Below are 13,282 nucleotides of genomic sequence, written 5' to 3' on the forward strand. Positions count from 1 at the left end.
ATGAACAAAGACACCCAGGTCCCTCTGGACATCAACACTTTCCAATCTCTCACCATTTAAGAAATACTCTGTACTTCCATTCCTCCTGCCAAAGTGCAAAACCTCACACTTATCCACATTATATTCCATCTCTTATGTTCTTGCCCACTCAATCAGCCTGTCCAAATTCCCTTGAAGCCTCTTTGCATTCTCCTCGCAACTCTCATTCCCACCAAGTTTTGTGTCATCCGCAAACTTGGAAATAACACAATTGATCTCCACATCCAAATCATTGATTTAGATTGTGAACAGCTGGGACCCAAACACTGATCCTTGCGGTACCCCACTGGTGCCAACCTGAGAATGACCCATTTATTCCTATTCTCTGTTTTCTGCTTGTACCCAATCCTCAATTCCATGTGCTTTAATTTTGCTTAGTAGCCTCCTATGTGGGACTTTATCAAAAGCCTTCTGAAAGTCCAAATACACCACATCCACTGGTTCCCCCTTATCCACTCTGCTTGTAACATCCTCAAAAAACTCCAACAATTTTGACTCAAATCCATGTTGACTCTGCCCAATCAGACAATTATTTTCTAAGTGTCTGGTAATCACATCCTTTATAATAGATCTAGTATTTTTCCTACTACTGACATCAGACTAACAGCTTTTTCTCTTCCTCCTTTCTTAAATAGTGGGGTTACATTTGCAACCTTCCAATCTGCAGGCATAGTATGTGAAAGACTGTTTTGCATGTATTAGTATCGAATTCACCACAATCCTACCAGCCATTTGCCATCTTCTGCATGACGTGTGGCTCTCACATGCCTTCACTTTCCTGTCTTTGAAAAGCTGGTGCCACTGAGGTGAGAGTCCTTGGTGCCTGCAAAGGTTATGTCAGTAATTTATTGTTATCTTGATGAATTTTTTAAACATTGGACATTGCCACTAAGGTCAATCTGCAGATGTGAGGAAAGGTTGGAACTCTGCAAGTGGATGCTGTTGTGATGGAGGGGGCGGGGGTGGGGGGGGTAAGAACCATAGAAACATAGAACGATTGAAAAGTTACAGCACAGAAAGAGGCCATTCAGACCAGCGTGTCTGTGCTGGCTGAATCTAATTCCACCTTCCAGCACCTGGTCCATAGCCTTGCAGGTTACAGCACTTCAGGTGCATGTCCGTGAGTTGAGGGTTTCTGCCTCCACCACCAATCCAGGCAGCGAATTCCAGATACCCACCACCCTCTCGGTGAAAAAGGTTTTTCCTCATGTCCCCGCTAATCCTTCCACCAATCACCTTAAATCTGTGCCTCCTGATAACTGACCTCTCCGCTAGGGGAAACAGGTCCTTCCTGTCTACTCTATCCAGGTTCCTCATAATTTTGTATAGCTCAATTAAGTCACCCCTCAGTCTCCTCTGTTCTCAGGAAAACAACCCTAGCCGATCCAATCTTTCCTCATAGCTGCAATTTTCAAGCCCTGGCAACATTTTGTAAATCTCCTCTGTACTCTCTCCAGATCAATTATGTCCTTCCTGTAATGTGGTGACCAGAACTGTATGTAATACTCCAGCTGTGGCCTAACCAGCATTTTATACAGTTCCAGAATTATATCCCTGCTTTTGTATTCTACATCTCAGCCAATAAAGGAATGCATTCCATATGCCTTCTTCACTACTTTATCTACCTGTCCTGCCACCTTCAGGGACCTATGGATATGCATTTCCTCTACCCCTCTCAATATCCTCCCGTAAATTGTGTATTCCTGGCTTTATTTGCCCTCCCCAAGTGCATTACCTCACATTTCTCCGGATTGAATTCCATTTACAACTTTTCCGCCCACTCAACCAAACCATTGATATCATTCTGGAGACTACAGCTATCCTCTTCACATGACCAATCATCTGCAAATTTCACAATCATGCCTCCCACATTTAAGTCCAAATCATTAATATATACTACAAAAACAGCAAGGAACCCAACAGTGATCCCTGTGGAATGCCACTGGAAACCACCTTCCATTCACAAAAACATCCGTCTACTACTACCCTTTGTTTCCTGTCACTGATTCCATTTTGGATCCACCCTGCCACATTCTCTTGTATCCCATGGGCTTTCATTTTTCTGACCAGTCTGCCATGCGGGACCTTGTCAAATGCCTTACTAAAATCCAAGTAGACCACATCCACTGCACTAACCCCATCAATCCTCCTTGTTACTTCTTCAAACAACTCAATCAAGTTATTAAGACAGGACCTTGCCTTAACAAATCCAAGCTGACTAGCCATGATTAATCTGTGTCTTTCTAAGTGGCAGTTTATCTTGTCTCTCAGAATTGATTCTAATAATTTACCCACCACTGAGGTCAGACTGACCAGCCTATAATTATTTGGCCTATCCCTTGCACCCTTTTTAAACAATGGTACAATGTTCGCAGACCTCCAATCCTCTGGCACTTCGCCCATATCCAGTGAGGATTTGAAGGTGGTCCTCAGCGCATCCGCTATCTCCTCCCTGGCTTCCTTTAACAACCTAGCGATTTATCCACTTTGAAGGATGTCAGACCTTCTAGTACTTGCTCTCTCATTATGCTTATCCTATCTAATATTTCACACTCCTCCTCTTTTACTACAACGTCTGCATTATCCCTCTCCTTTGTGAAGACAGAGGCAAAAAACTCATTAAGAATCCTGCCCACATCTTCTGCATCCACGCATAAGTTACCTTGTACATCTCTGATAGGCCTTTCCTTAGTTATACAGACATAGAAAAATAGGAGCAGGAGTAGGCCATTCGGCCCTTCGAGCCTGCTCCACCATTCAATACGATCATGGCTGATCATCCAAACTTTTGCTGATAAAACATCTTTGGGTTTTCCTTGATTTTACCTGCCAGTAATTTTTCATGTCCTCTCTTTGCTTTTCTAATTTCCTTTTTGACTTCACCCCTGCACTTTCTATACTCAAAGAACAAAGAAAGTACAGCACAGGAACAGGCCATTCGGCCCTCCAAGCCTGCCCCGATCTTGATGACTGCCTAAACTAAAACTTTTTGCACTTCCGGGGACCGTATCCCTCTATTCCCATCCTATTCATGTATTTGTCAAGATGCCTCTTAAACGTCACTATCGTACCTGCTTCCACCACCTCCCCCGGCAGCAAGTTCCAGGCACTCACCACCCTCTGTGTAAAGAACTTGCCTTGCACACTCCTCTAGGCTTTCTAAAGTATTACGTTTTTTGTGATTGTCAAAAGCTTTTTTTTCTGGTTTAACTTGCCCTGTATGCTTTGAGATAATCAGGGGGCTCTAGATTTGGCAGTACCACCCTTTATCTTTGTGGGGACATGCCTACATTATGCCTGTAGAATCTCGCTTTTGAATCCCCCCCACTAGTTTGCCACTGATTTTCCTTCAAGTAGATTGTATCCAGTCCATTTTCGCCAGGTCACCTCTCAGTTTCGTAAAATTTGCCTTCCCCCAATTTAGAACTTTTACGAAAATAAAAGCAAAATACTGCAGATGCTGGAAATCTGAAATAAAAACAATATATGCTGGAAATACTCATCAGGTCTGGCAGCATCTGCGAAGAGAGAAGCAGACCTGAAACGTTAACTCTGCTTCTCTTTCCATAGATGCTGCCAGACCTGCTGAACATTTCCAGCACTTTCTTGTTTTTAATTTAGAACTTTTACTCCTGTTTTATCTTGGTCCTTTTCTGACTCTTGACAGTCCGATGTGTTTGACCAATCCAGGACCTAATCTGCCGCTGACGGGCGATCTGCTTGAACCAATCCCGGGCTAATATGCTTCCGACACACCAATCCGACTGTCAATCAAAGGCTAACCTGCCTCTGACAGCCCGTTCATTCTGACCAATCCAAGGCTACTGTGCGTCTGACGGACGATCCGTCTGACCAATCAAAGGCTAACCTGCCGCGGATACCTCGATCATTCTGACCAATCCAGGGCTACTTTGCTTCTGACAGTGCGATCCGTCTGACCAATCCAGAGCAAACCGGCCTCTGGTGCCTTTAATTTGCAGTTCCGGATTGTTAATTATGCGTGAGATTATGCAGTTCGCTCAGCGATGGTATGTAAGAATGGCCATTTTGTTTTGAACATAGACTTTTTTTTATACATGGCGAAAGTTGTATGAGTGTTTTTCTGCGATGATCTGTAATAAACTGATCCTTGCTTAATACGGTTGGTCTTCTTGCACTGTCTAGATAATTGACTTGCTTCCAGTCAGTTTCGTCTGATTTTGTTTTATGGTGGTGATTGAATTTTTCAGAGAGGGTGTAGCGGACATACAAGGGTTATGAGGGAGAGGAGGTCCATGATGGGACAGACCTGATCTGGCCTAGCTTGCTCTTCATCCACTTTTATTCGTTCATGGGATGTGGACATCGCTGGCTCGGCCAGCATTTATTGGCCATCCCTAATTGCCCTTGAGAAGGTGGTGGTGAGCAGCCTTCTTGAACCGCTGCAGTCCATGTGGTGCAGGTACACCCACAGTGCTATTAGGAAAGGAGTTCCAGTATTTTGACCCAGCGACAGTGAAGGAATGTCGATATAGTTCCAAGTCAGGATTGTGTGCTCCTTGAAGGGGAACTTGCAGGTGGTGGTGTTTCATTGCATCTGCTGCCCTTTTCCTGCCCAGGAAAGAGGTCACGGGCTTGGAAGGTGCTGTCTAAGGAGCATTGGTGAGTTGCTACAGTGCTTCTTGTAGATAGTGCACACACTGCTGCCACTGTGTGTCGGTGATGGAGAGAGTGAATGTTGAAGATGGTGGTGGGGTGCCAGTCAAGTGGCCTGCTTTGTCCTGGATGGTGTTGAGCTTCTTGAGTGTTGTTGGAGCTGCACCCATCTAGGCAAGTGGAGAGTATTCCATCACACTCCTGACTTGTGCCTTGTAGATGGTGGACAGGTGCTGGGGAGACAGGAGATAAGTAACTCGCCGCAGAATTCCCAGCCTTTGACCTGCTCATGTAGCCACTGTATTTATGTGGCTAGTCCAGTTCAGTTTATGGTCAATGGTGACCCCAGGATGTTGATCGCGGGGGATTCAGCGATGGTAAAGTCATTGAACGTCAAGAGGAGATGGTTAGATTCTTTCTTGTTTGAGATGATCATTGCCTGGCACAGTGTGGCGTGAATACTACTTTCCACTTATCAGCCCAAGCTTGGATGTTGTCCAGGACTTGCTGAATATGGACATGGACTGTTTCAGTATCTAAGGAATCGCGAATGATGCTGAACTTTGTGCAATCACCAGCGAACATCCCCACTTCTGACCTTATGATGGAGAGAAGGTCATTGATGAAGCAGCTGAAGATGGCTGGGCCTAGGACACTACCCTGAGGAACTCCTGCAGTGATGTCCTGGGACGGAGATGATTGATCTCCAACAACCGTCTTTCTTTGTGCTAGGTATGATTCCAACCAGTGGAGTGTTTTCCCCCTGATTCCCATTGACTCCAGTTTTGCTAGTGCTCCTTGATGCAGTACCCGGTTAAATGCTGCCTAGATGTCAAGGGCAGTCACTCTCTCCTCACCTCTGGAGTTCAGTTCTTTTGTCCATGTTTGGACCAAGGCTTTAATGAGGTCAGGAGCTGAGTGGCCCTGGCAGAACCCAAACTTAGTATCATTGAGCAGGTTATTGCTGAGCACTATCGACGACCCCTTCCATTACTTTGATGATTGGGAGTAGACTGATAGGGTGGTAATTGGCCGGGTCGGATTTGTCCTGCTTTTTGTCTACAGGACATACCTGGGCAATTTTCCACATTGTCGGGTAGCTGCCGGTGTTGTAGCTGTGTTGTAGCTTGGCTAGGGGCACGGTTAATTCTGGAGCACAAGTATTCGCTACTATTGCTGGATTGTTGCCAGGGCCTATAGCCTTTGCAGTATCCAGTGCCTTCAGCCGTTTCTTTATATCATGTGGAATGAATCAGATTGGCTGACGACTGGCATCTGTGATGCTGGGGACCTCAGGAGGAGGCCAAGATGGATCATCCACTCGGCACTTCTGCTTGAAGATGGATACAAATGCTTCAGCCTTGTCTTTTGCACTGATCTTCTGGGCTCACCCATCGTTGAAGATGGGGATGTTTGTGGAGCCTCCTCCTCCTCCTGTTGTTGGTTAATTGTACTTCATTCATGACTGGACGTGGCAGGACTGCAGATCTTAGATCTGATCCTTTGGTTTTGGGAGCGCTTAGCCCTGTCGCATGCTGCTTCAGCTGTTAGGCATGCAAGTAGTCCTGTGTTGTAGTTTCAATAGGCTGACACCTCATTTTTAGATATGCCTGCTGCTGCTCCTGGCACACCCTCCTACACTCTTCATTGAACCAGGGTTGTTCCCCCGGCTTGATGGTAATGGTGGAGTGGGGGATATGACAGGCCTTGAGGTTACAGATTGTGGTAGAACACAATGCTGCTGCTGCTGATGGTCCACAGCGCCTCATGGATGCCCAGTTTTGAGTTGCTAGATCTGTTCGAAATATATCCCGTTTCGCACAGTGGTAGTGCTACACAACGTGATAGTGGGTATCCTCAATGTGAAGACGGGATTTCATCTCCATAAGGACTGTGTGGGGGTCACTGCTACCAATGCTGTCATGGACAGATGCATCTGCGACAGGTAGATTGGTGAGGACGAGGTCAAGTATGTTTTTCCCTCTTGCTGGTTCCCTCACCACCTGCTGCAGACCCAGTCTAGCAGGTATGTCCTTTAGGACTCAGTCAGTAGTGGTGCTACTGAGCCATTTTTCGTGATGGACATTGAAGTCCCACACCCAGAGTACATTTTGTACTCTTGCTACCTTTAGTGCTTCTTCCAACTGGTGTTCAACATGGGGAAGCACTGATTCATCACCCGAAGGGGGGCAGTAGGTGGTAATCAGCAGGATTGCTCGTCTTTGACCTGATGCCATAAGACTTCATGGGGTCTGGAGTCAATGTTGAGAATTCCCAAGGCAACTCCATCCCGACTGTATACCGCTGTGCTGCCACCTGTGCTGAGTCTGTCCTGCAGGTGGGACAGGACCTACCCAGCGTTGGTGATGGTGGTGTCTGGGACATTGCAAGTATGATTCCATGGGTATGACTATGTCAGGCTTTGCTTGACTAGTCTGTGGGTCAGCTCTCCCAATTTTGGCACAATCCCCTGATGTTAGTAAGGAGGACTTTGCAGGGTCAACAGGGCTGGGTTTGCCATTGTCGTTTCTGGTGCCTAGGTTGTTGCCGGGTGGTCTGTCCAGTTTCATTCCTTTTCTTAAACTTTGTAGCGTTTGATACAACTGAGTGGCCTGCGAGGCCATTTCAGAAGGCATTTAAGACCTGACTGGGATGTCTTCTACACCACTAGAAAAGTACTGCCTTTTGACTGGTGTAACGTCATCTAGTCATCCTCTAATGCTGTGACCAATGTGTATTGTATGTTACCTGGAGGGTCTGACTCCTGGGGGTTGTTTGGAGTTACGGCTGGTTTGTGATCGAGAACTTGCACCTGTACATCCTCAGGGCAACCCAGTGTGCTTTGCTCTGAATCTATTTTGAAGTGTAGCAACTGTTGTTTTGTGGGCAGTAATGGAAGCCAGTTAATGCACAAGGTCCTACAAATAGCAGATGGATGAACTAGTTAATTGGTTTTTGCTGATCTTGGTTGAGGGAGGAATGTCCACCTGACTGGACAACTGACAGTGCAACACCACTTTACTGGTATACTTTGGTACTGTACTGGAGCGAAGTGTCTGTCTAGATTATGAGATTCTACTTTTATGTAAAGTGGGATATCTGATTGTGTGGAGCGGACAGGCTGAAGGAAATGCTCTTGGCTGATATAATCCCCAACATTACTGGTTCACAGTGAACGCTATCTGAAGAATTCTTTATGAAAATCTAAATACAGGCAATTTTAAGAAGAAAATTAGATTTAGGCTGTTTGTAAAAGCATGCAAAACCTGTGGGGCAGGGCACGAGCGAAGGTGCTGATATAATAAATTGTGAAAGGATGACATCAATTTTCATTTAACATAGTAAAAGGTCTAGGCTGGCCAGCAGAGTACTGAAACAGTGGATCAGGAAGCAAGCATTGTTGAGGGTTTCAGCAGCAACGGGTGATATTACAGAAGTAGGTGTGATTGAGAGGATATTTGGTCAGAAGCTCAGCTCAAGATCAAAATAGAACTCCAAGGTTGCGAACAGTCTGGTTCAGCCTGAGACAATTGCCAGGAAGTAGGATAGAATCAGTAGCTTGAGAACACAGTTGTGGGCAGCGACTGAAGACAATAGCTTCAGTCTTCCCAATATTTAATTGGAGGAAATTTCTGTTCATCCAGGACTTTTATTGCAGCAGCTTTTTCGGGAGCAGAGTGTGAGCGAGTGAGCAGCTGGGAAGGTCAGTTTGAAAGTAAACTTAATTTCCTTTTGTTTTCGGCGGAGGCCAGGGGGCTGCTGGGTAAGTAAAACACTATATATTTGGGCGGTTTCTGAACCCGAGACACCACACTTGTCGTGTCTCCCACCCGCCCTCCTCCTCTAACCAAAAAAAAAGGACTCGGTGGGGTGTTTATAAGGTAAGGTTTTTTCTATTTCTCTGGTTTTATCGTGATTGGTAAAAACTTTTCGTTCCTTTTTCACTTAACGAAGTTAAGCTTGGGGCGGCGCAGTGGTTAGCACCGCAGCCTCACATCTCCAGGGACCCGGGTTCGATTCCAGGTACTGCCTGTGTGGAGTTTGCAAGTTCTCCCTGTGTCTGCGTGGGTTTTCTCCGGGTGCTCCGGTTTCCTCCCACAAGCCAAAAGACTTGCAGGTTGATGGCCATTATAAATTGTCACTAGTGTAGGTAGGTGGTAGGAAAATATAGGGACAGGTGGGGATGTTTGGTAGCAATATGGGATTAGTGTAGTATTAGTAGAAACGGGTGGTTGATGTTCGGCACAGACTAGGTGGGCCGAAGGGCCTGTTTCAGTGCTGTATTTGTAATCTAAAAAAAAAGCTTAAGATTAAAAATGGCAGGAGATCTCAGACCCGTGTCATGCTCCTCTTGCTCAATGTGGGAGCTCAGGGACATGGCTGATGTCCCTGACTCCTTCACGTGCAGGAAGTGTGTCCAACTGCAGCTCTTGTTAGACCGCATGACGGCTCTCGAGCTGCGGATGGACTCACTTTGGAGCATGCGCGATGCTGAGGAGGTCGTGGATAGCACGTTTAGTGAATTGGTCACACCGCAGATTAGGATTGCTGAGGGAGAAAAGGAATGGGTGACCAAAAGGCAGAGAAAGAGCTGGAAGGCAGCGCAGGAGTCCCCTGCGGTCATCTCCCTCCAAAACAAGTATACCGTTTTGGATACTGTTGAGGGAGATGGCTCACCAGGGGAAGGCAGCAGTAGCCAGGTCCATGGCACCGTGGCTGGCTCTGCTGTTCAGAAGGGCGGGAAAAAGAGTGGAAGGGCTATAGTCGTAGGGGATTCGATTGTAAGGGGAGTAGATAGGCGGTTCTGTGGTCGAAAACGAGGCTCCCGAATGGTATGTTGCCTCCCAGGTGCACGGGTCAGGGATGTCTCAGATCGGCTGCAGAACATTCTAAAGGGGTGAGGGTGAACAGCCAGTTGTCATTGTGCACATAGGCACCAATGATATAGGTAAAAAACAGGATGAGGTCCTACAAGCAGAGTTTAGGGAGTTAGGAGCCAAGTTAAAAAGCAGGACCTCAGAGGTAGTAATCTCAGGATTGCTACCAGTGCCACGTGATAGTCAGAGTAAAAATGAAAGAATAGTCAGGATGAATGCGTGGCTTGAGAGATGGTGCAGGAAGGAGGGGTTCAGATTTTTGGGACATTGGGACCGGTTCTGGGGGAGGTGGAACTATTACAAATTGGACGGTCTACACCTGGGCCGGACTGGAACCAATGTCCTTGGGGGTGCTTTTGCTAACGCTGTTGGGGAGGGTTTAAACTAATGTGGCAGGGGGATGGGAACCAATTGAGGTCAGTTGACAGTAAGGAGGTAGTAACAAAAGCCTGTAAGGAACGAGATAATGAAGTCAGTGTGACTAAGGGGAAGAGCAGGCAGGGAGCAGATGATGAATATAAAGGGACTGGTGGTCTGAGGTGCATTTGTTTTAATGCAAGAAGTGCAGTAGGTAAGGCAGATGAACTTAGGGCTTGGATTAGTACCTGGGAGTATGATGTTATTGCTATTACTGAGACTTGGTTGAGGGAAGGGCATGATTGGCAACTGAATATCCCAGGATATCCGCAGTATTTTGCTTTTATTTTATCCCAGGATATCGATGCTTCAGGCGGGATAGAGAGGGAGGTAAAAGGGGTGGAGGAGTTGCATTACTGGTCAAGGAGGATATCACAGCTGTGCTGAAGGAGGGCACTATGGAGGACTCGAGTAGTGAGGCAATATGGACAGAACTCAGAAATAGGAAGGGTGCGGTAACAATGTTGGGGCTGTACTACAGGCCTCCCAACAGCGAGCGTGAGATAGAGGTACAAATATGTAAACAGATTATGGAAAGATGTAGGAGCAACAGGGTGGTGGTGATAGGAGATTTTAATTTTCCCAACATTGACTGGGATTCACTTAGTGTTAGAGGTCTAGATGGAGCAGAATTTGTAAGGAGCATCCAGGAGGGTTTTCTAGAGCAGTATGTAAATAGTCCAACTCGGGAAGGGGCCATACTGGACCTGGTGTTGGGGAATGAGCCCGGCCAGGTGGTTGAAGTTTCAGTAGGGGACTACTTTGGGAATAGTGATCACAATTCCGTAAGCTTTAAAATACTCATGGACAAAGACGAGAGTGGTCCTAAAGGAAGAGTGCTAAATTGGGGGAAGGCCAACTATACCAAAATTCGGCAGGAGCTGGGGAATGTAGATTGGGAGCAGCTGTTTGAAGAAAAATCCACATGTGATATGTGGGAGGCTTTTAAAGAGAGGTTGATTAGCGTGCAGGAGAGACATGTTCCTGTGAAAATGAGGGATAGAAATGGCAAGATTAGGGAACCATGGATGACAGGTGAAATTGTGAGACTAGCTAAGAGGAAAAAGGAAGCATACATAAGGTCTAGGCGGCTGATGAAAGACGAAGCTTTGAAAGAATATCGGGAATGTAGGACCAATCTGAAACGAGGAATTAAGAGGGCTAAAAGGGGTCATGAAATATCTTTAGCAAACTTCTTCTTTGGCCTCCTTGTCTCGAGAGACAATGGGTAAGCGCCTAGAGGTGGTCAGTGGTGTCAGTCGCTGTGAGGCAACTATGGAGTGACCTCTCCATGGCGCATGCCTGGGCGAATGTATGGAGGTTGAGAGTTGCCCAAGCGTCAAAACCCCCCTCTCGGCCTTTCTGGTGGGGTCCAAAGGAGTGCAGAGCACGACGTTTGGCACCGGTATGGCTGCAGGAACTGCCGGAAACATGCCAAAGGTGACACATGACCGCCTACGGGGTTCCACTCCGGATTTTCTGTTAGGGTTTACTCCCTTAGCCGTGGTCTCTCCCGAGACGCCCACAAGGCAGCTGTTCATTTGACAAATAAAACAAGTTAGGGTTATACCCTCATAACCAAAAAATACTTGCTGCAGTCAGGTGGGAGTTGAACAGTGCAAACCACCCTCACCAGGTGGCCGTAACCAATTGGGGGCTTGTCTGGGATCTGAACTGCCAGACAAACGGGAAATTTGGAAAACGGGAGGGAAAATTGACCTCTAAATTGTGGAAGGGTAAACAAACAGGTTTTCTTGTACTCTTCTGTTTTCCTCTACAGTGCTAGGAACAAAAGAAATGGCCACATTTAATGCTAAGGAGTTTGTGCAGCAGGGAGAGATATCCCATGATACAAACATACGAACACGAATTATGAGAAGTAGGCCATTCGACCCCTCTAGCCTGCTCCGCCTTTCAAGAAGATCATGGCTGATGTGTGTGTGTCTGGAATTCCACACTCCCATCTACCCACGATAACCTTTGATTCCCTTGCCTAACAAGAATCTATCTACCCCCACCTTAAAATTATTCAATGACCCTGCCTCCACCACCTTCTGAGGTAGAGTGCTCCAAAGTCGCACAACCCTCAGAGAAAAAATTTCTCCTCATCTCTGTCTTAAAAGGGCAATCCAAATTTTAAAATGGTGCCCCCTCGTTATGGACTCACCCACAAGAGGAAACATCCTTTCCACATCCACCTTGTCAAGACCATTCTTGATCTTATGTACTTCAATCAAGTCTCCACTCACTCTTCTAAACTCCAGTGAAAACAAGCCCAGTCTGTCCAACTTTTACTCAAAAGACAACCCGCTCATTCCAGGTATCAATCTAGTAAACCTCCTCTGAACCACCTCCAACGCATTCATATCCTTCCTTAAATAAGGTGACCAAAACTGCAGCAATGAATAAAGAAGGCTAATGGAATGCTATCCTTTATGATGAGAAGAATTGAAAATAAAAGTAAGGATGTTATGCTTCAGTTATACAGGGCATTGGTGAACAACAGGTATACCGTTTTGGATACTGTTGGGGGAGACGACTTACCAGGGGTAGGCAATGGGATACAGGTCTCTGGCGCAGAGTCTGTCCCTGTTGCTCAGAAGGGAAGGGGTAAGAGGAGCAGAGCATTATGTACCCTCTCCAAAGCCTCCACCGTCCTTCTGGTAGTGTAGTGACCAGAATTGCATGCAATATTCCAAGTGTGGCCTAACTAAGGTCCTGTACAGCTGCAGCATGACTTGCCAATTTTAAGACTCTGTGCCCCGACCGATGAAGGCAAGCATGCTGTATGCCGCCTTGACTACCTTATCCACCTGCGTTGCCACTTTCAGTGACCTGTGGACCTGTACGCCCAGATCTCTCTGCCTGTCAATACTCCGAAGGGTTCTGCCATTTACTGTATACTTCCCACCTGCATTCTTTCTTTCTTTGGCCTCCTTGTCTCGAGAGACAATGGGTAAGCGCCTAGAGGTGGTCACACCTGCATTAGACCTTCCAAAATGCATTACCTCACATTTGTCTGGATTAAACTCCATCTGTCATTTCTCCGCCCAAGTCTCCAACTGCTCTATATCCTGCTGTATCCTCTGACAATCCTCATCACTATCCGCAACTCCACCAACCTTTGTGTCATCCGCAAACTTACTAATCAGACCAGCTACATTTTCCTCCAAATCATTTATATATACTACAAAGCGCAAAGGTCCCAGCACTGATCCCTGAGGAACACCACTAGTCACATCCCTCCATTCAGAAAAGCACCCTTCCATTGCTACTCTCTGTGTTCTCTGACCGAGCCAGTTCTGTATCCATCT

The 13,282-nt window shown here is 46.4% G+C and overlaps 1 protein-coding gene across 4 annotated transcripts in view; it reads left to right on the forward strand.

Moving 5' to 3' along the window:
- The first annotated feature begins 3,986 nt into the window (after positions 1 to 3,986).
- gtf2h5 (general transcription factor IIH, polypeptide 5) overlaps positions 3,987 to 13,282 on the forward strand; it is a 46,470-nt gene continuing 37,174 nt past the window's right edge. Inside the window, exon 1 of one of the 4 annotated variants that reach the window (XM_068045788.1) lies at positions 3,987 to 4,067. Coding sequence is in view for 1 of the 4 variants with exons in the window: in XM_068045792.1 (XP_067901893.1) it covers positions 4,036 to 4,067 (32 nt within the window). In the remaining 3 variants the exon portion in view is untranslated. Of the gene's footprint in view, positions 4,068 to 4,109; positions 4,181 to 8,357; positions 8,378 to 13,282 lie in introns of those variants that run through there. The other 3 variants (XM_068045792.1, XM_068045790.1, XM_068045791.1) reach the window with 3 other exon arrangements.

Source organism: Heterodontus francisci, chromosome 13, assembly GCF_036365525.1.
Source record: "Heterodontus francisci isolate sHetFra1 chromosome 13, sHetFra1.hap1, whole genome shotgun sequence".
NCBI lineage: Eukaryota > Metazoa > Chordata > Chondrichthyes > Heterodontiformes > Heterodontidae > Heterodontus > Heterodontus francisci.